General features: G+C 40.8%; 1 protein-coding gene across 1 annotated transcript in view; it reads left to right on the top strand.

The window, feature by feature from the left end:
- The window catches only part of LOC111149328 (alpha-fetoprotein-like), a 44,415-nt gene extending 26,992 nt beyond the window's left edge, over nucleotides 1–17,423 (top strand). Inside the window, exons 12-14 of the mRNA XM_022506322.1 lie at nucleotides 1,713–1,930; nucleotides 10,305–10,437; nucleotides 17,376–17,423. Of these exons, the coding sequence (XP_022362030.1) occupies nucleotides 1,713–1,930; nucleotides 10,305–10,437; nucleotides 17,376–17,423 (399 nt within the window). The remainder of the gene's footprint in view (nucleotides 1–1,712; nucleotides 1,931–10,304; nucleotides 10,438–17,375) is intronic.
- Nucleotides 17,424–21,721: the final 4,298 nt, after the last annotated feature.

The raw sequence follows: 21,721 nt of genomic DNA, 5'->3' as shown, positions 1-21,721 counted from the left end.
GGAGTGTCCGGAGTTCAGAAGCTTCTGTTCCTGTGGAACTGGGATGTGTTACCCTCTTTGTATGTGGATGGGTTTACTCACCTGGGAGCTCTCCAAACCCCATACTATTGGGATTTTGAAAAGTTTCCTTATGTATACATGATCAATTATTAACTCATTCCCAGCCCATCTCCCCTCTCTGGAGAATGGGTGGTGGGGTGGGGCTGAAATTTCAACCTCCTAATCATGGCTTGGTCTTTCCGAGAACCAGCCCCCATCCAGAAGTCCACCTAGAGTCTCCTTATTAGAACAAAAGATGCTCCTAGTTCTCTTATCACTTAAGAATTTACAAGGGTTTCAGAAGAACTTTGCCAGGAACTGGGGTCAAAGATCAAATATTTATATTTTTTATTATCTCATATCAAACTCACAAGTTCTAAATTTATTAGACAGAATACCACCTATGTGTTCATTTACAATGAGAAATGTCTTTCCAATAATTGGTCCTAATAAATGGACTACACTTTTTCTTGGATCAAAATACTTAGGAAGTTGAATGAAAATATGGGTAGTTGTATGAATAGAATCAGAAGAAGGGAAGGGATGGTCTTAAGGGATATTTCTTCCAGGCTATCCTGTGGAATGAGAAATTATGTCTTCCTCACAAGGAAGAACATCCCTCTAGGGACCTATATGCTCAAGTCTCCAAGATGTACTCTTTAGGTCTCTCTCAAGTGATATTAGTTTAACACTATGGAATTCTTATTTGGTGACAGCTTTTCTAACCTCTGTTCTTGACAGAACATCTTGTTTGTGCTAAATTTGTCCTTCTTCTGATAAAATACAATTTTTTGATTGCAGATTTAAAAAAATGTATTATCTAACCCTAACTTTTATTTTATTATAAGTTTTTATTATTTAGTAATGTCTTCCTTGGGAAACTCTTTCAATTAGACTTACATTGTTTCTAAAGCCTTATTTTTAGGTGATCTCTTTGGTTACATTTAAAATAGTTGGAAAGGCATATAGGCAGGCATGCAGACAACATCAAGATAAGAATCAGACACACAAGGAGCAAGGCAAAGTGACAGTTCTAGAAGAGGACAAGGAAATGAAGGAGGTAACTGAAATAGGATCCAAGAATTTCTCTCATCATCGGTTATTCATTCAATAAATATTCATAGAGCGTCTACCATATGCCAAGTTCTGTGGTCGTTACAGTTGCCCAGTTATAAAAATAGAAACAAATTGGACTTGAATTTCTTAAGTAAGAGCTCCACTCATCAGCTATACATGAGTCAAAGTTGCAGTGCTGTTGACTTGAGGCTTGATTTTAATTTAAAAGTGCGTAAGAAACTCCTACCTTAAGTCAACACTAGTCTACAATCTGGAGTGGGAAGGAACCTGGAGGTGCAGTACAACTGAACTCAATTGAGAATGGGGGGAAGAGGGAGGACAAGTCTGGGAACCAGGCTGCATCTGGCACGCCTGCTTTTTCCCAAACAGTGAAATCCAGACCAAACTAGCAGAAGCCAGAATTTGAGAATATTTATGAGTCTTATTTTCTATGGAGTAAAAAAAAAAATTATATATATTTGTATATATATATGTATATATATGTATATATATATGTATGTATTTATATATATATGGTTATATATATATATATATATATATATATATATATAAAACCAAATCCTTATGGCTCTTACTTTAATTCTCTTCTGGGAAAGGCAAAACTAATTCTTGGAGATTTATGCAGAAGACATGAGGCAGAGCCTATCAATGCTGGTGTAGGCCACTGCTGTGATGACTCCTATGCCTTCAGGAAGCCGTGCTTTGATGATCTGCGAGTCGATGGGACTTCTCCACCTTTATCCTGTGACCAAGTCATCAGCCTTAAAGAGAACTTGTGCAAAGCTCAGGAGGAGTTCCAAACTGAAAAACACAAGTAAGAATCCTTGTTTAATTTGCTCTTTACTTTGTTCTGCCTGCAAGGGAGCAGGTATAGGGAACAGTAAAGTGGGCTCAGGTAAAATACTGCAGAATGAATGGATCTGCTCAGTGTTACACTGGAGGTCGGTTAGAACTGAAAATATTCTGCGGTTTTGCAATATGGCTATCGTGGTTGTTACCCCAATGAACTCAGTTAGTGAGACTGAAGCCTACTGATCAGAAAATATTGACAGAGAAGTACATTAATGTATTTTTCCTAACAAGGGAAATTTGGAGCATTTGTGTGTGCGTGTGTGTGTGTGTGTGTGTGTGTGTGGCTGTGTGTGTGAGATATACATATGTAATGCATATGAAAACTATGAAAACATTTATAACTTAGAAAATTTTATGAATAGAAGTTATTACTTTGCAAAGTGTTATTCTGATTTGGTTGCTGTTTCTAATACTTTAGACTATTGGTCAGAAATATTGCCAGTAGAATACGATGTCTATAAATGTATATTTAGATGTATATGTATATACATATGCAACATGTGTTCTATGTAAAAAGGGCTTCTGGATGAAGTCAGCAATGGAGCCTGTGGGTTGACTGGATGAGTCTGTTGACCTGGGCCAGCCCCAGCCATTCTCTGCTGAGCTTGCTCAAGAGCATATGGTCAGCTGCTAAGTTAGCTGGGAGCTGGCTGGCTGAGGCTGGCCTTGGCTAGGATGGCTTGTCTCTGCTGCATGTGGCCTTCCATCCTCTGGCAGGTTAACCCAGGCTTCTGCTTGTGGTAGCTGGGAGAAGGTAGATGTATGGAGGCCTCGTGAGGCCCAGGTTTGGAACCACACAATATCACTGCTTCTATAAGGTAGGTCAAAGGGTCAACCCAGATGAAAATAGGGTATGGAAATAGACTTCATTTCTTGATAGGAAGAGTTGGAACATCACATTGCAAAGGACATGAATACAGAGAAAGATAGATAACTGGTCTATTTTGGTAATCGATCTGCTACCTGTGGATCATTAATGCAGTTGTTGAAACTATGGAAAATGATAAATGTCAAGATAATGGTGGAAAGTGAGGTGATATGCTGGGTCTCAAGTCATCAAAAATGAGGGAGAATGACCAGATTTTCTATATGGGGCAGGAATAAGTAGGGATGAGGGATGTTAGAGCTTGATAATGTGTACTTCAGAGGAGCAACGGCTTTTCAAAGAGCACGAAGAAGAGATATGTTGAAAGTAAAAGAGACCTAGATACTAAGGTAGATGGAGTTCAAGCAAAAATAGCCTTCTCTTGAAAGGTCTTGGGGAAAGCAGTGTCCTCTGGGGAGCCTCATGTTTTTGTATAGGGCAAGACTGAGAAGTTCCAAAGAGAAGCTGTGGAGAGAAGGACATTTTCTTGAGAAAGCCTCAAGTGACAAAGAAGACAGAGGACCAGGAAAGCAGGAGATGTATCAGATTAGGGATGTAGAAACCTCAGCATGACGAGGGGTGACCTGGGAGACTCAGATTTCTGACTGGACCGCTGCTAAGGTGACTGAGGGTCATGGCTTTGGCTTTGGAAGTACGCTTCAGTGCACATGACTTCAGAGCAGCTGACTCGCCCTTTGCCTCCGAGAGCATAAGCTGATTAAGATCTCATAGGTGGTTGGCATTTTCCCCAATTCTCCCCACTCTTGCTTAGGCGGATCGAATGGAACACTTACTGTCAGCTCTTAGAAAAGAGACTCCTTGTTTGCTGCTGTAGACAAAGAATTGCCTTCTTAGCGGTATCAATCATCCATCTCTTTGCCCGCCTTCTACTCCTGAGCCAGGAGCCAAGATACCCCCATGGCCCAGACATTTCTCCCTAGAATAAAATTCTGCTTCTGGTAAGTGTGCTGTCAAAGGCCCCATTTGGCAATGACCAAAGGTGACCATTCTAGGAAAAGCCAAAGGGTGAAATTCTGGTTTCCCTGAATTAGCAGCACTCCAGCCCCCTGACGGTGGGGCGGCAGTTCCCTTCTAGTGCCCCTGTTCCTGTCCTCAAGAGCAAGCAAGGGAGCCCTCGTCCTCATTGCTCCTTCTCCCCCAAGATCATTAGAAGTGGTAGCTTACTGTATTTCCAATTCATTGATTTACTCTAACACAGGCACTTGCAAGGTCTAAATGTAAGAGTCCAGCAATATCATCTTGTCAAGTGAGGCAAAATTTTTGTTGTCTCTGGATTGCACACATACTCGCAAGCAGCAAGCACAAGCTGGTGCTTGCTCTGTTTAATCACACCACTTGCAATTCTTAAGCCAGCTGACCCTTGGAATCCTTTCTGCAGTTGCCAAGGTGAGCCAATCTCAAACTAGACTTTAACACTTCCAGTCAACACCTGAAGACCACTGTAATGTTCAGTTAGCCATTCTTTTGTTTGCTCAGGCTGGACTTGAGAACGTTGGGGAAGGAGGTCTTTGTCACTCCTAGCGTGCATGCTTGCCTTCTCTTGAGGAAGCTCTCCGGGCATAGATAGGCACTGCGTTATGTATGGCATCTCACCAAATCCTTACCACAAATATATGAGGCAGATAACATTACATGCCATTTTAGTTGTAAGGGGCAAGAAGATTGGTATGAGATCAAGCAACAGGTAAATAGGTTGTTGAGCTGAAAAATTCACCCAAGCTCTCTGGCTCAAAGCACATACCTTTACCAACATATAGCTTTTAGTGCACCCTAATCAAGGGGTTATAATACTGGTTTTTAAAACACTGAGTTCTTGGGGTGCCTGGATGGCTCAGTTGGTTAAGTGTTTCAGCTCAAGTCATGATTTCAGGATTATGAGTTCAAGTCCCCAGTCGGGCTCTGTGCTGGGTGTGGAGCCTGCTTAAGATTCCCTGTCTCCTGCTCTCTCCCTCTTCCTCTGCTCCTCCCCTCCTATGCACACCTGCACTTTCTCTCTCCCTCTCAAAAAATAAAATAAAGTGAAATAAGTAAATAGAATAAAATAAAATAAAACACTGAGCTCTTAGATAAGGGCTAGATAATAAAAAGTATGAAATATTAGGAATCATCCCTGTTCTAGTGAATTCGCTGTGTTCTCTGTATGGAGAAAAGAGTAGCATAGAAACACTTAATGTAGAGCGTTCTGGACTATTCTGGGAGAATGTGTATTGGGAATCAAGAGTCAAATTGGAAAAAAGGCCTCTTACTTCCTGGGATAGTGGCAAGGGCTCTCTACGGCTTTGATCCCTTTATAATTCAGGCTGACTATCACAGCATAAATGTAAAAACACGCAAACAACAACAACAACAAAAAAACAGTGAAGGGGCTTCTGGAGGGGAAAGTAAAAATTGAGCAAGGTAGAAGAGAAGGTAGAAGTTGAGATTATGTAATAAGATAGAAACAATTGAAAGGAAACAGAAGCTCAACGTAAAAAAATTTAAAATCCAATTAAAAATATTGAATTGAAATGTGAAGATTTGAGAGAGTATATAAAGACCAGAATGTACTTTAAATGAAATGGTGGGCATATTTAATGACAATAAAATATTAATATCATAGAAGTGAAAAACTGAAAAAAAATTGGTGGTACTGAATTAAAAATAGGATTTAAGATTTAAAAAGGTAACTTAAAAATTCCAAGCTGAAAAATTAAGGGAACTATTAAGGGAACGAATTAAGGGATCTATTTTTTAATAACAGCCATCAGGTTGGTAAGTAGAGAGATCAGGGTGGGAGAAGGAGGAAATGGGCAAGGGAGGTAAATCAACTGCGAGCAGATCACAAGTGTTCCACAGTTTTTAGGGGGAGGGAGTCAAGCTTCTAAGAGGCACAGAGAGAATCCTCAGGTGTAGAAATGACTGCCTTTACATCTGGAGTTCCAAGGAGGGATAACATGACCTCCTGATACCCCTGCTCTGAATCTCGTTCCCAGAACTTCTGTCTTCTCATAAAGGGAAATTCTTCACCCATCCTTATTCCAGTACAATTTGGATGTTTCTCCTGGTTTCAAATAAGCAGCTGCTGGCTGGTGTTCTGGAAACCCAGCAGCCTTGCTGGTCTTCCCCCTACTGGTCCCTCTGAGGAAGTGCATTTGGAAACCAGCCCGCCCCGCGGGGGAAAGAGGAAAGCAGAGTGGTCCGGTGTGACCAAAGCGTAAGTGAGAGAAGGAAAATAAACTTTTGGGGTGAGACTAGAGGGTTTGGGAGGGGCCGAACCATGACAGCACTTGGACCCCACAGCTTATAAGTGAGAGAAGAGGAGGGCATAGACAAGGGAACTTTCCTGGCTCTCTCATTAAGTTTCTCTATTACTATTGGATCTACAGCTCAGATCCTCAGGGAAATTGTAAAGATGCTCTGAATGGAATAAATGAATGAACAGGAGAGGAGCCATGACAATGTACTATTTATTGTGAGAATCAGGGAAGAGGAGACCATGGTTGGAAGCAACTGATAATTTGAAATGGAAGCAAGATGTGCTATTATTATACAGTTATTGATCATTACTATTATCTTTGCCATTATTTACTGCCTGAAGTAAGCCACTTACTATACTCAGCCCTTTAATGCGTTATTTTTGGGCCCTTACAAATGCCTTGCAATGTAAGTGTTCAAATTTTCTTTTTATAGATTAAAGTCAGAGGTTAAGTACCTCGCTCACCATACAGTACCTAGTTGAACCAAAGTTAGTTTGACTTCAAGGTTTGTGCCCTTTTTATGACATCAGAAGGAAAGAGGAGTCCAGATTTTGCATGAACCAGTAGTAAACTCTGTCTCCTTCCTACACCAGCTCCTGCCCTTTCCATGCTGAATGCCCTAAGCCAGACCATAGAAGCCCTAACTGCATGTTTGGAGATGGGGTATTCCCACAGTGTAGGTACCCATGACTGGTAGTTTCTATTACCTGGGACTTCTGCAAGCCTATGCTCTCATGGACGGGTCAGTGAATTTCAGCATCATGATTAATATTGTTTTTGTAGGAAAATACATTCTAGGACAAATTCCATCAAATTCCAATGGGAAATAGCCTGTATTTCTCACTTTTACTAAGTAATTTCCTAAAAACTGATAATGATTATTTAAAGGTAGTGGAAACTGGTTTGAGGATATATCTAACCATACAGACTTAAATTATGTAGACACACTTAAAAACAAGTGCAGCATTTTCTTTCAAGTGGGATCAAGTTTAGGTCTAATTAGAAGACTAACTACAGAACAGTAGGAGAGAAAAAATAATGTTTATATTATTCTATTTCTTTTTAAAATATTGATTTCTGTTACTATTAAAGTAATGCATAATCAGTGCAAAAAATTTAGAAAATACAGAAGAGAGAAGAAAATCACAATACTTTTATTCCAACACTGCAGAGCTGCCCAGTATAAACATACATGTGTATAAGAATATATGTCACATACACATACAAGCACACGCTCCCACAATTGCCCTTTGCCCATTAGTCTGTGGTCTAATATTTAATAATACAAGTTTTGCACAATCTTGCGACTAGCTGCTTATACAAAATTTTGGCTCCAGCAATATCCCTAGAATCCTGAGGGGAGAGCTTAAGAAACTCCCTTCACCCCCAGGAATTCTCCAGACATGCTCTCCCTGGCACCACTCCTGGGCCCCTGGGCACAGTCCTGCTCTCCAGCTGCCGCTGTCTCCTGCTCAGCTACAGGATGCATCCCTTGAAATGACAAAGCTGCTTTCTGTTTTGTTGTGAAAGAAAAGATCACCCCTTCCCCCTGACCCGCAGGATTATCCACTTGTGGCAGGTCCCAGGGCAGTGCTGGGTGTGTCCCCATGGTCGGCAGGACTTCAAGGAAAGTTCCCTTATGGCACTTTTTCAAAGTGCGGATCCCGTGTAACTCAGAAATGAGACCAACGAAGGCCCAGTTGGGGAACCATGAAATCATTCCCATCTCCCACTGATCAAGCTTTCTTACTGGATGGAGGTCTGCGAGGGTGACTTCTGGTCTCAGGAGGAGTTCTCCCAAGTGGTTCCCAATCCTCTTGCCTTCTGGGAGGGATGCTGACCTCACTGGTTTGCTGTATATGCCCCAAACTGTAATATTCCCAGGAGGTCTGAAATCACGGATACTAATGCAAAGTGGAGAAGACATACAGCCTTATTAAAAAGGTAAGTGACAGTATTACATGGGATAATATAAATTCTCAGCACACTGTCTCGATCATAGTAGATATCTGTACACTCAAAAGATGTTGGCTGTTGCCACTATTCTTTTGTATAGCTTTTAAAAATTATAATGTATGCATTTTGGTCACTAATTATTCTTTAAAACCACATTTTAATGGCTCTATAATATTCCACCATCTGGGTTCCATGATGAATTTAATCATTTCTTATTGCTGGACATGAAAATTGTTTTCAATTTCTAACCAACATACATTGTGACAATGAGCATTTTTGTACATAAATCTTTGTTCCCGTATCTGATTTTCCCTGCTAGATTCCTAGGACTTAGGAGGCAAACATGGAGGTAGTTAAAATCTCTTAGCTTCTTTCAGCTCTGTCTGGTAGCTGAGGGACAACGATGATGTGTTCTTCAAACTAGCCTCCTTTTGAGGTAGTTTCTGAAAAGAAATCATCAGTGGGGCGCCTGGGTGGCTCAGATGGTTAAGCATCTGCCTTCAAATCAGATCATGATCCCAGGGTCCTGGAACTGAGTCCCACATCGGGCTCCTTGCTTCTCCCTCGGCCTGCTGCTCCCACTACTCTTGTGCCCTCTCTCTCTGACAAATAAATAAAATCTTAAAAAATAAAAAATAAATAAATAAATCATTAGCATGTGCTTTTCTAGTATTTTTAGTTCTGCTGTTGTTTTAGCTTTGTGTATCTGCAAGGCAGGCTGGGGGTGTGAGGGTTGGGGGCAGTGGGAGAGGGTGGAATTGAAATGGCAACTTCGAAGAGGCATGTCCCGTGGGCTACCATTAAGCTGGAGGTCTTGTTCTCTTGTTTAATGAGAGCAGGCTATGGGCCTGTGGGCGCGGCTGATTTTGTAGGTCCCGAGGGCACTATTTGACTGGGCTAAGCTTGAGACCTGCAAAGGTTCAAGTTTGCTCGATCCATGTCTCCCACTTTGCTCCCAGTGCCTGCCTTCCTTCAGGTGACCATGCTCGCAGTTGCACCGTGCCTGAGCTGGTGCCCCCTATATTCTGGCGATGTTGCTGTTGGTCACTATTGGGCAGCAAAAGGTGGTGTCCTCTTAGTCCAGGAGTCAAATGACTCAGTGAGTAGCTGGGGCTAGCTGGCCACATTGAGACAGCTGGGAGAAGAGGAGGGCGTGTCTGGGGCAGGGAGTGAAACCCACCACAGTGCGTACCTCCTCTCTCCCTGGCTGGTCCCGCCTCTCCATCGTCTTCAGCTGACAGCAGTTGGACACAAACTGTGTCTGCCACCTGTCACGTGGGCAGCCCACCCCAGGCAAATGGGAGTTTGGAGTTTTCTGTCTTGTGATGTATTTATAACATTATACTTCAAAGCCTAAAATAATTACTATCTGCAATTGTTTACTAGACCCCTGGTTTAAATTGTCATAGAAATAGCTGCTTCGAGTTTTGAGATATTTTCTTTTATACCCATTCAAGGCACAAATAAGGCCACTGGGTATTATCAATGAATTTGAAAATGAAGAGTAAGCAAGGGTTTTTGGTTGAACAGTAAAATACCAATTAATGTACATTTCCCCGACCCCTCATGACTTATTTTCTCTTTGGTTAAATCTGTCTTGATCTAAAACAATGAAAAAGAGAGAGAAAGGGAGAAGATAACACTGGAAGATTTGGAATACTATTTTATTAAGTAGAGAGACAGAAACCAGGTTACACTTTTGAATATTCAAAGTGGTTGAAACTACCGTTGTGGGGGGAACTCTTCGATGAAGGACGTCAGAGATATTGTCAAGCCATGATAGTTCGAAATTAGTTTATTGGTTTATCATTAATAATGCATGAAAGACCCTCAGCTTTCAGGTGTGTCATACTTACAATATTTATTTGGAAGCTGGTTGTTCAGCATAAATGTTCCTAACAAAATACAGGAAAAACGATTTAACTTACTATATCATCTATTTACCAACCAATGCCTTGAAAATAGAAAACAAAAATCTCTACCCTAGTAATAATTATATAAAAATAATTAAATTTAATGTATGAATTATGTAAAAGAGATGTCCTGGAAGAAAAGCATGTTGGGTAAAACACGAAGATGGGGATGGGCGGTGTGACCTCTGTGAACACATCACTGCATTTTCAGGGCTTCTAAGCGTCTGAGTGCGGGTGACGAAGATGCATGGGCGGTCCCAGAGTTAAATCAGTAAGGCGGGCGTGCAAGCTAACCTTCTAGAATTCAGCGTGCACTTGTGTTTTTGCCACTCCTTTCTGATTCAGGCTCCTCAGCAACCTCGTGAAGCAGAAGCCATACGCAGCAGAGATGCGGTTCCGATCCATGATGGACAGTTTTGCCCACGTGGTGGAGAAGTGCTGCCCAGCAGAGACAAGTGAAATGTGTTTCCGAGAAGAGGTATCTGTCTGTTCTCTCAGTGTGCTAGGATGTACTGAAGTTGAAAAACACAGAACTAAACAAAACAAAAAACCTTTCTCCGTCCTAATTGTGGGTGAATGCAGAGAAAATCGCAGTCCAGATGGACTGGTGGAATCCATTATATCCGGCTTTAAGATATGTGATTGAGAAAACTAGCGGTTTAGACAGGCACAAAGTCGAGTACCGGTCATGACTCCAGATGGAGTGGAGATATTTAGGATTGGGGGTGCGAGGAGGGAGGATGGACTGAAGATTTGGATAATTGCAGAGAAAGGGTGTCCTTGGAATGTCACGAAATTTTAAAGAAATAACAGTTCAAAAACCTGTCTGGGCAAACTGTAGTTTTGTTCTAGAAATTTCTGGGGGCACAGTCAGGAATAGTCACCAAATGTAGTTTGGGGCTTCACTAAGGAGCCAGTGGAAAGGGTTTCATTTTCTCAGTGGCCAGAAGATCATTATCGGAGAGGTTGAAGAATAGAGAGGAAGAAACAACGACAGAAAAGAGTCTGTGTGCACACCCACCAAACGGACTATGAGCAGACTGTTTTCTGGAATTCATCTAATTGCATATAGTTAACAAGTAAATGACTTTCATTCTAAGTCGTAGGACTTAAATTTCTAAGAATATCATGGTAGGATGCGGCACAGAAAATTCATGAAAATTCATGGAGGGGACCCAGGAAAACTGCTGTCCCAGGGACGTGACGTGAGGAGCAGAAACTCAGGTAGAGTAGATTATAGTATCTGAGCAGAGGAATGCAGAGTGTAGGTGTAAAAAAATAAAGCAGCCTTTATAGTGCAAATGGGCTGGGACCATTCCGACCAGGGTTAAGTCTAGCAGTGGTCCAGGGAAATGTTTTCACAGGTAACAATTTTTATGAATCCTTAATTACCTTCAGTGGCTCTTTTCTACCTATTCAACTAAACTGTACATGTATTTATGTTAAAAATCAAATGTCTACAGTCTACAAGGGCAGGCAAACTACAGCCCTCAGGCTAATCGACTCCACTTCCTGTTTATATAAATGAGGTTGTCTGACACACGGTCCTGCCCATCTATTTACATATTCTCTGTGGCTGCTTTCTGTACACAATGGCTGAATTAAACAATTGCAGACTGATTAGTTGTGACAGAGACTGTATGAACTGCAAAGTCCCAAATATTGACTATCAGGCTGTTCACAGAGAAACTGTACTGACTCCCAGACTCGCTAATAACAAAGTCAGAGAAATCACCTATGCTAGAGTCTATTTATTTATTTTAAAGTCTTTTTGCTTTTTGTAGAGCATTCAGAGAACATGTTCCCCCCCGAGTATCAACCCCACAGCCACACAGATCAACACTCTGAAGAAGGGCCTGTGTCTGCGAATTCCCAAGGGAGTTTTCTTGACGTATTCTCGCTTCTGCGTAAGAATACGACTTGCTCAAACTATTATTGGAGAATAGCATGATAGGGAGAGTTCTGTGGGCTTTTCCCAGGCCTTTCACCTAATAGTGATCTAACTTAATGGTTTAAAAGCCCAGCTATTTTTCTTTTCCCTCCCCTCCCCTCTCTACTTTCTTTTAGGATCTCTCCCCCAAATTAAAGGAGAAAATAGAAGCTATCTGAAGAATATATCATGTTAATTAAAGTTGGCCAGAATTACTTCTTCAGATAAAAATGCTTATTATCTGTAATTATGCCTTATCTCTAACGTTTTGTCAAGTTTATCCTTGTCTGATTATTCCAAGGCAGTGATTCTGAAATGTTAGTGTGCATCAAATCAATTCCAGAGCTTGCTAGAACAAAATCAGCGTTTTCCTCCCACAAGGTGTCTGATTCAGTAGTTCTGGGGTGGGGTCTGATAATTTACATTTCCAACAAGTTCCCAGGGGCTGCTGACGCTGCTGATTTGGGAAATCCTTTAAGAATTATTTTGCTGGGGCACCCGGGTGGCTCAGTGGGTTAAAGCCTCTGCCTTCCGTCATGATCCCAGAGTCCTGGGATCCAGCTCTGCATTGGGCTCTCTGCTCAGCGGGGAACCTGCTTCCACCTCTCTCTGCCTGCCTCTCTGCCTACTTGTGATCTCTCTCTGTCAAATAAATAAATAAAATCTTTAAAAAAAAAAAAGAATTACTTCGCTAAGGTGCAAGTGGTTAATCATACACTGTTCCCCATCCCCTCCCCATATTTTCATATGCCCAACTGTCAGTGAGAAGCTGGAACCAAGGACAGGAGGGGAAGTAATGAAACAATTGGAAATAACATTTATGAACGAAAGGGAAAGAATTGGGGGATATTAAATATAAAGCTACGACTGGAATATTTTTTAAAAATAGCCTTATAGTATATGAACAGGCTTAGCAAAAAAATGTGGGGATAGATGATCAAACTACTTAAGAATTTTATCGCCAAGAATTGGTGTCTTTGTACTTCTACTTCTATGAAAGGAGTCTAGGTTGACTCTAGTGCAAAGGAATAAAACCTAGCTACTCTAGGAAGCCCCATGGAACCAAGACCCCAGAAGTGAAGAGACTCAGCCAACGGGCAGTCCGTGTTTGTTCCAAGTTAGCTAGAAAAGACTAAGTGCTCCAAGGACCTGCAGGCATGTTCTTTGTTTTCTTTTGAGATTTTAAGAGTCGATTATGGGAACCTGTTCTGCCTGTTAAAAGAGAAAGTAGGGGGGCACCTGGGTGGCTCAGTTGTTAAGCATCTGCCTTCGGCCCAGGTCATGATCCCAGTGTCCTGGGATCAAGCCCCATATCAGGCTCCCTGCTTGGCAGAGAGTCTGCTTCTCCCTCTCCCTCTGCATATATGCCCTCTCTGTCTCTCTCTCTCTCTGATAAATAAATAAAATCTTAAAAAAAAAAAAAAAAAAGAGAAAGTAGGCAGGATTGAAGACTGTCTTTCTAGCTATAGCCATTAGGAGGATAAAACCTTTTTAGACAAGATGGAAGACATTTTAAGAAGCAAGCCAAATTCTGAGGAGAAAAAGGGTGGACCGAAGTCAATGTTGGAATGTTGGCAAGAGTACAACTGAAATATGTAAAAGGAAAAAAAAAAAAGAAAAGAAACTCAGCTATACAGGGTGAATTTGGATCATCCAGAGAAAAGGCATCTCACATTTCATGAAACAAATTATAGACATCAGCAGGTTCAAAGAGAAAATTCAACTCAGAGAAATTCTCTCTGCCAGGTCAGTGGGGAACAATAATTATAGCCCAAGATATTTCTCTATCAACCAATAGAATATAATATAGAAGAAAGTAAACATGAATAAGCAGAAATGTGGGCAAGTTGAAACAATGTTTTGAAAATAATATATGAAATTTAACAATGGAAAAAAGGCAAGGTTCTACTGTTAGACGTGACTTAACCCAGGTTCATGTGGAAAGATCTGCTGGTTAAGTCATCTGTACCTACCAGCTTGATGGATCTAGTATCAGAGCTACCACAATCTTGGATGTGTTTCTGAAGAGAAAACAAGGATCAGATGAACCAACGTGATAACCCAAACTTATGTGGATCAGGTCATTCCTGGTTACTATGTTCAGTTTCTTACCACAGTTTCTTACAGTTACGCAAGCTTTGAAAATTGTGTAGGTAATGCATGAACACAGTAAAAGTTCAAGCAGAAGACCAGGGTGCATTTCCCATACCCAAAAGGTAACCAGTTTAAGTTTTCACTTTTAGTTCCAGAGATTACCATCAATGCTGTAGTAGTTTCTTAAAATATTAACATCACATAATGAATTAAGTGTACTTAGGCTAACTTCCAGAAGTCTATCTCTAGATGTTTTCTTAATTTATTTAAAAGTATTTTTAATTCTTTTATTAGTTATATTTTATTTCTTGGCCCTTTAATACCAGTCAGCATCTAGTAATTCTCCAAAACTAGTTACCATGTCTAAACTTCCTTTGACTTCCTGCCAGCTTTTTTTAAAATTTCATTTTATTTTGTTTTTTGTTTTTTTCCAATGTTCCAAAATTCATTGTTTATGCACCACACCCAGTGCTCCATGCAATATGTGCCCTCCATAATACCCACCACCAGGCTCACCCAATCCCCTGCCCACCTCCCCTCCAAAACCCTCGGTTTGTTTCTCAGAGTCCACATGGTTTGTCTCCCCCTCCGAAAGCTATATATACTAGTATGTCTACATTGTCTGGGTTTATTTATCTGCATATTAAATATAAGGTTCAAATGCTTTGTTCATAAGTGGATGCTAAAAACTGGAAACCATTAAATTCTATATTTAATTGTGTGTTTAGTTGGAACACTATTTACATTAGTACCGTGAATGGATGGACCAATGGAATGACTTACCCTGTTAAAAGGTGTAGAGATTAAACAAATCTCTTTTCTTACATAAGCTGCAGAAAATCATGCCACTTTTATTAGTTTTGCACATTTGGACTACAATTCCCTAGTGTATCCTTCCGTTTTTGAGAGTTGTTAATTGTCTTTCTTTTTCTATGTTGGCAAATAAAGCACCTACTTTCATGCACCACTAAAATGTTTCAGGTTCTTAAGAATAGAGTTTTTGTAACAGACTATTCTGTCTTCTTAAAAGTATATTTCAAAAAGTCCTCTGACTTAATTTTTCAATTGGATCTAATTATTTCTAGGACTGATTCATGTCTGTCCACATGGGGTCTCATTTTAGTGTAATCCTGGGTAAATTGGACTATTTCTAAAATACTATTTTATGTTTTTTCTTGGACTATTTTGTTTTGCTGGACTACATTCCTAACACGTATGTGCATATGTATGGATTATTTCAAAATGAACACCTGGGAGATAAACTTTCTGGGTCCTTACATTTTAAAACATTATTTTGTCTATATATTTGCACAATATTTTTGCTAATATGTCAATGAGGGTTCTTTGGGTATAATAATAGGATTGAATTCTGGCTAAGTAAAGATTAGCTTATTGAAAGGGTAGTGGTGGCTACAGGAATCTTTAAGAAGTTTAAAAAACAGGCTGGACAGCAGACAAGAACTAAAACCAATTCAGAAGTCAATGACTTTCTGTTCTTTTACTGCTGTGACATATCATCCTTTTATTATCCTGAGCTCCTATTTTTGTACTTTGAAATATTGGTCAATATCATACTGATGACTTTTTTTTTCCTCAGCCGTTCATCATTATATCTTGTTGCTTTTTTTTTCTTTTTAGCATTGATAAAGATTTCTTCTTCTTTTTTATTTTTTAAAGATTTTATTTATTTATTTGACAGATAGAGATCACAAGTAGGCAGAGAGGTAGGCAGAGAGAGAGAGGAGGAAGCAGGCTCCCTGCTGAGCAGAGAGCCCAATGCTGGGCTCAATCCCTGGACTCTGGGATCATGAACCAAGCTGAAGGCAGAGGCTTTAACCCACTGAGCCACGCAAGGCCCCAATTTCTTCTTTATTTAAAATAATATTTTTACCATTATTGCACTGGGATTTTGGAAGAGATGAGAGACAATACATCTTAAGAGAATATTGGCAAATTGTTATGTCAAGAGAGTATCTGAAATAAAAAAAAGTGTTGAAAAGCATGTCACAGGGATATGGAGAAATTGACTGGTAATGTTTATTCCAAAGTCTTAAGATGGGTGATATGATAGCAGTCTACCAACCTGTCTAGGATTATAGGAGGCCAGAGTGACTAATTTGGTGTCAGTGTAAGGAAAATGTCTCCTCTTTCTTTTCTCTGTTCTCTGCCCTCCATCATGAGTCCATGTTTTATATTTCAATATCTTCCTTGGACTTTGCCTCAAGATATAGTGCTACCATCCCTTATTTCATGCAGAACATTTCTCATTATTACGATAGTTTCTCAGAAGCCTTTCTTCTACTTTACCTTTATCAGAAGCGTCCCCCTTACCCCAACATTTGTTATCATTACAAATTAGAAATTTATTGAGGAACTATGAAATAAATACAGTCGGGAGGGACAGATATAGAGAAATATGACTTACTCCACTATTATTAGGTTCAGAGCCAATGAACAAGATTAAATATGAAGGTCTTGAGGTTAAGCTTATGGGAAAATTTCCCATGAAGATGGATTTAAATCTTTTAAATTTAAAAGGCATTTTCAAGGCACTTCTTAAATCCAAAGTCACGAGTTGCCAAAGAAACGAGGATACGTTACACTGGGAGCAATTTTTATAAACAAACTTAAATAGATTCCAGTCTCCAGAGGATTTAAGTGTGGTCTGTTTGAGGGCAGGAAGAAGGACTAAATTAATTGACTTCTAACCATGTCCAACAGGGTGATAGGAGCTCTTAGGAGTGCAAGCCATCTATCACCTGGGGGGCTGTGTGTGTGTGTGTGTGTGTGTGTGTTCATCTCAGCAGTGGAGTTCCAGGGGTCCCATTCCCACAGTTAACTAAGAGTTAACTTTTATTGATTTCTCTGGGCTTCCACAAATAACTTTTATTTGAATAAAGACTACCCGGGTAAAAATTGAAGAGAACTTCTGGACTTAACATAGAGGTTGATTTCAGTACGTATGAAGGCAGTAGAGACACTGATAATGTTGGTGATTTTATTCTTCTTAAGTTCTTATACCTAATTGTATAATGATTTAGCATGGGATTAGCCTTGGGAAGCTTTAAAATGCAAGGAGAATCTGATGTTGATTGTCTGTTTTTTTTTACCCTGCAGCAAGAGTCCCATATTTTTGTGAGGAAAAAACAAATTTTTATTTATTCCAAATCTGGGGTCCTGAGGGGGGAGAGGCATTGCAGTTAGTAAAGCCCTTAAGCTCAGAGACTAAGCTCTAAGAAATTCCAAGACCTTGAGCTGTGGGCACATTAGAGCCTCTCTCAGGCATATAATAGACAAGTCTTAAAGATTTTCTCTTTGGGGATCATAGATGTTCAGATGTTTTGTTTTGTTACAGATGTACTTATTTGCTTTTTTTTTTTTTTTCCCCCTAGGGGTCCAAACTGATTGAAAAGTGCCAGTCTCTCTTGGGAAGCAAATGATTCCAGAAAATGTCAAAGTGAAGTCTTTGCTGAACTCTGCCTTTTATTTTCATGAGTAATAAAACACATGTCTCATATCCAAAATACAAATGTTGTTAAACATTTTTAAGCCACTCACAATGTTACTCAAGAATCCTTGCCAGGCTACACTAAATCTCTCCTTTTCTGCTTAGCAGAGAAATCTACTTACTGTAACCCTCATATAACCAGCTGACATTCTTCCTTTCTCCCAGAAGCTTCCAGCCTCTCAGGAGCTGCACCAGAAATATGAAATCTCGGGGGCCTTTCAAAACCTCAGATAGAGGTAATGGGCAGCCACATCTCGCTGGGAACTGGCTGCTGGGTTTCCAGAGTGTAAAAGACCCAAGTGAAGCTTTGAAGTTTCTGTCTATTCCCCTGCCGAACTAAGTGGAATGTGCTTTATAATAAGTTACCTTTATAATTGTCTTGGTTTATTTTTTTGTTTTGTTTTTTTGTTTGTTTGTTTTGTTTTTGTTTTTTTGTTTTTTTTTTTTTGCTTTTTTGAAGGTGTAGAATTGGAAGGTACTTGGAAGCACTTACAACATTCATTCATTCAGTAGATTTTTAGTGGGTATCTGCTGGGTACAAGGCATAGTTCTAGGAGCTTGTGACCCATCAGTGACCAAACAGAACAGAAAAAAATTCCTGTCTTCATAAGGTTTACCTTCCAATGGAACGTGGTGAAAACATGCGTTTCCTTCTTTTTGCCTCTTTCTTTCACCATCAGTTAGACTAGAACTATCAGGACTTTGCCTCATGCCTGTGGCATCGAACACATTATGAAATCAAGAAAATATTTAACGTTCTGTTTGCCAAGAGTCTTTGAGTTATTAGCAAAGCTCCAAAAGGTCAGAACTGAGGTGAGGAATAGGTCCTGTGGGCGGTACCTTGTCACCTACATGCTAAGTTTGCTTTTGCAACAACTGGTGTTCTAAAGACACATAGTTAGACGTAACTTCCGGCTCGTTGTCACTGGCTGTGTACTAACAACCAGCATGGGGCTGTGTGCCAGGTACTACTGTTAAGTTTTTACCAGGAAAAATTCATGTGATCTTCATCACAATCTAATGAGGCAGGTGCTATCATTAACCTTCCCATTCTACAGACGAAGACATTGCACGCAGAGAGGTTAAGTAACTTGCCCAGGCATTCACAGGTGGTTTGGAACCAGGAGGCGAATCTAGACCATTCAGCTCCAGAAACTGGGCTCTTCCCTAGTGCATTAGTGCTCCTCTGGCATGTCAAGGAACATGATCTGAAAACTCAACTTCACATTATGGAGGAGATAATGGCTATTTCCTTCCATGAACAGTTAAACAAACATCTAGCGCTGTGTCCTTTAACCACTGACTCTGCAACTAAAGCCTCGGCCTTGGAAGGATGCCTCCCCTGTTCATTCGGTTTCTCATTCTTTCCTGTCCATTTCATTCTCTCTTTCATCTCTCTTTTCTTGAATATACAGTATATTATATGATATATAAAATATACTATATATGTAATGCACTATATTATAAATATATCAATATATTATTAATTTATTTATTTGTATATAATTTATTACAATATATTATTTATTAATTTATTATTAATTTTATTAAATTATTAATAATTTATTAATACATAATACTATAGTTAATATATTTTATGTATATATAAAATATATAGTTTCTGTATGTGTGCTCCCTTCTTTAAATTTTTAAAGTGACCTCCGAGCTCCTTAACCCATTTTCCCTATCCTTCCATCTTTTATCTTTACCCCATATATGTGATGCTGACATTGGAACCCAGGGGTCCTGATATTTATTAACTCGAGATTTCAGTGATGACTTGTAATAGCAGTCTTCTCCCCAGAAATCCTGGCATAAATGACATAATGAACTTATCATTTGGACTTACTTTTATTTTTCCAGATTTTTTAAATGCATAATAAAAACTAAGCAGTGATGTTTTAGGGTTTACTACATAAGTGAGTTTATTTTGATTATAGAAAAAATTTAATTCTCATTACAGTTCACTTTATTTTATTAGTTAGTTATTTTATTTGAGAGAGAGAGAGCATGTGCACAGGAATACAAATGGGAGGAGAGAGGGGGAGAGGGAAAGGGACAAGCAGACTCCCTGCTGAGGGCAAATCCCAATGCAGGGTTGGATCTCAGGACACTGAGATCATGACCTGAGCCAAAGTCAGACACTTGACCGACTGAGCCACCCAGGCACCCCCAATTTACTTGATTTTAAATAGTTTTTCCTCACTCCAGTGATTTTGACACATTCATAAACATGAACAAATTAGACGCAAAGAAATGTTTGTTAAGTTTCTATTGTATCCTGTACATGGCTTGGTGTTGTAGAGCACAATATGAATACACTAAAAGCAGATAACCAATGCATTATATGAGACACGGACACATAAGGAATTATAACAAAGGGCAGATTTCAAACTTCCAGTGTCACGAGAGCAGAGCTGATAACGTGATGCGCCAGAGTCTAAGATCACACATTGTCCCAGAGACTGGGAAAAGTCACGGAAGGAACGACCCTGGCCAAAGACTAGAAACTGGGCAGGATTGGAACATACAGAGATGCGGTGCGGTGGGATGGGGGGTGAGGTGTTTCGGGGAATGGTGCGTGATTCAGTTTGGCTGGTTTTAAGACAAAAATTAAATAGGGGTGCCTGGGTGGCTCAGTGGGTTAAAGCCTCTGCCTTCAGCTCAAGTCATGATCTCAGGGTCCTGGGATCAAGACCCACATCGGGCTCCCTGCTCAGCGGGGAGTATGCTTCCCCCCCACCCCTGCCTGCCTCTCTGCCTACTTGTGATCTCTGTCAAATAAATAAATAAAATCCTTAAAAAAAATTAAGTAGCTGTGGGCGGTAAGACCTAGTGGAGAATAAGGATACAATGGTGGGGGGAGGGGAGCACATCGTAGTTTAATTACAACAGCAGCTAAGATTTATCATACCTGTTATGCGTCAAGTGCCGGCCCTCGCATGTGTGATTCCTAGAGTCCCCACAACTGTCTTCGGAAGTAGACTGTCCCTACCAGATTGTCACTATCAGATCTGTCTGATAACTGTCGGACTGTCAACCGTCACTGTCCGATGGAGTGTAGTTGAGAGTGACGTCATAGATTACAGTGGTAAGAAGGTGGATTCCGGAGCGTGAGTCAAATCCTACCTAACTCTTCTCCTAAAGACCTTAGCACATTTCCTAACTTCTCCATGGCTGGCTTTCTACTTCATCTATGGCATTGGGCTGAACGGGCCGTTTCTTTGTGGGACTATAATAAACACTAAATCAGCTAATACATGTAAAGCTTAAAACACTACTTGGTAAATAGCAGGTGCCATTAGTGTGATTAGAGTAACCTGAAATTGCTGCTTTTGTAGGTTAAATCTTGACAATTTCAAATAGCTCTATCTAATAGGTGTTAGCTCTTCTTATTTAGAAGACACATGGATGCTGCTGAGGGTTTTGTCCTAATCGCACGCCTTTCCTTTCACATGTAGACACAGCCATGGACCTTTAAATGGGTTTCTTTTGCATTTTGCACGATGTCGTGCTTTGTCAGTAGAGGGCGCTGGAGAAACGCTGCGCGTTTGGGCTTTCCTGACGCTAGGGGCGGACTGGCCAGGCTTCTGGGAGGTGGCCTTTTTTGTCCACTGCTTTGCCCAGAGGGCCTTCTCCGGGGCTCATTGCCTGTAGGGTGCAGCTTTCTTTCCCATTTGTGTCCCCAGCCCCTTCTCCCGCTTTTGATTTGGTTTGCGGTGGCACGGTCTGGAGCAGAGCGCTGGTCCGGGCCTCCAGCGGTCACTGCTCTCTGCCCACCTCCTCAGTCAGCGCCTGCGCACGGGGACACCCCCCCTCGCACCCTCCGCCCCAGGTGGCCATCTAGGAAGCCACTTGACCAGCCTCTGTCCCACGGCTTCGAAGGCACCGCTGCCCACATCCCGCGCAGTGTTGCCCTAGTGCCTACAGAGGAAGACCCTTTAGCTCCTGGTCCAGGCACACCTGCAACAGGGCCCCCGATTCTCTGTGCCCCCAAACTTCCCGCAGACCTCCAGACGCAGACACTATGCGATCTGGGCCGTGGGCCTAAAGAGAATCCCTAAGGCCCTCTGCACACCACTTATCCAGCTGCTCCGCACCCCAAAGGGCTGTTTGTCCTACGACGACCTTGGCACTGGCAGGCGGCAAACTTCCCTCTACCAGGGGCGACAACCACAGCCTCTCTCTCGGGTGAATTCCTGAGCCCTGATTCCAAACTTTCCCTTTTTG

The sequence above is a fragment of the Enhydra lutris genome, unplaced genomic scaffold, assembly GCF_002288905.1.
Source record: "Enhydra lutris kenyoni isolate GAN:26980312 unplaced genomic scaffold, ASM228890v2 scaffoldscaffold21, whole genome shotgun sequence".
In the NCBI taxonomy this organism is placed as follows: domain Eukaryota; kingdom Metazoa; phylum Chordata; class Mammalia; order Carnivora; family Mustelidae; genus Enhydra; species Enhydra lutris.
Note: the sequence above shows the minus strand (reverse complement) of the source record. Positions and strands in the feature narration are given on the sequence as shown.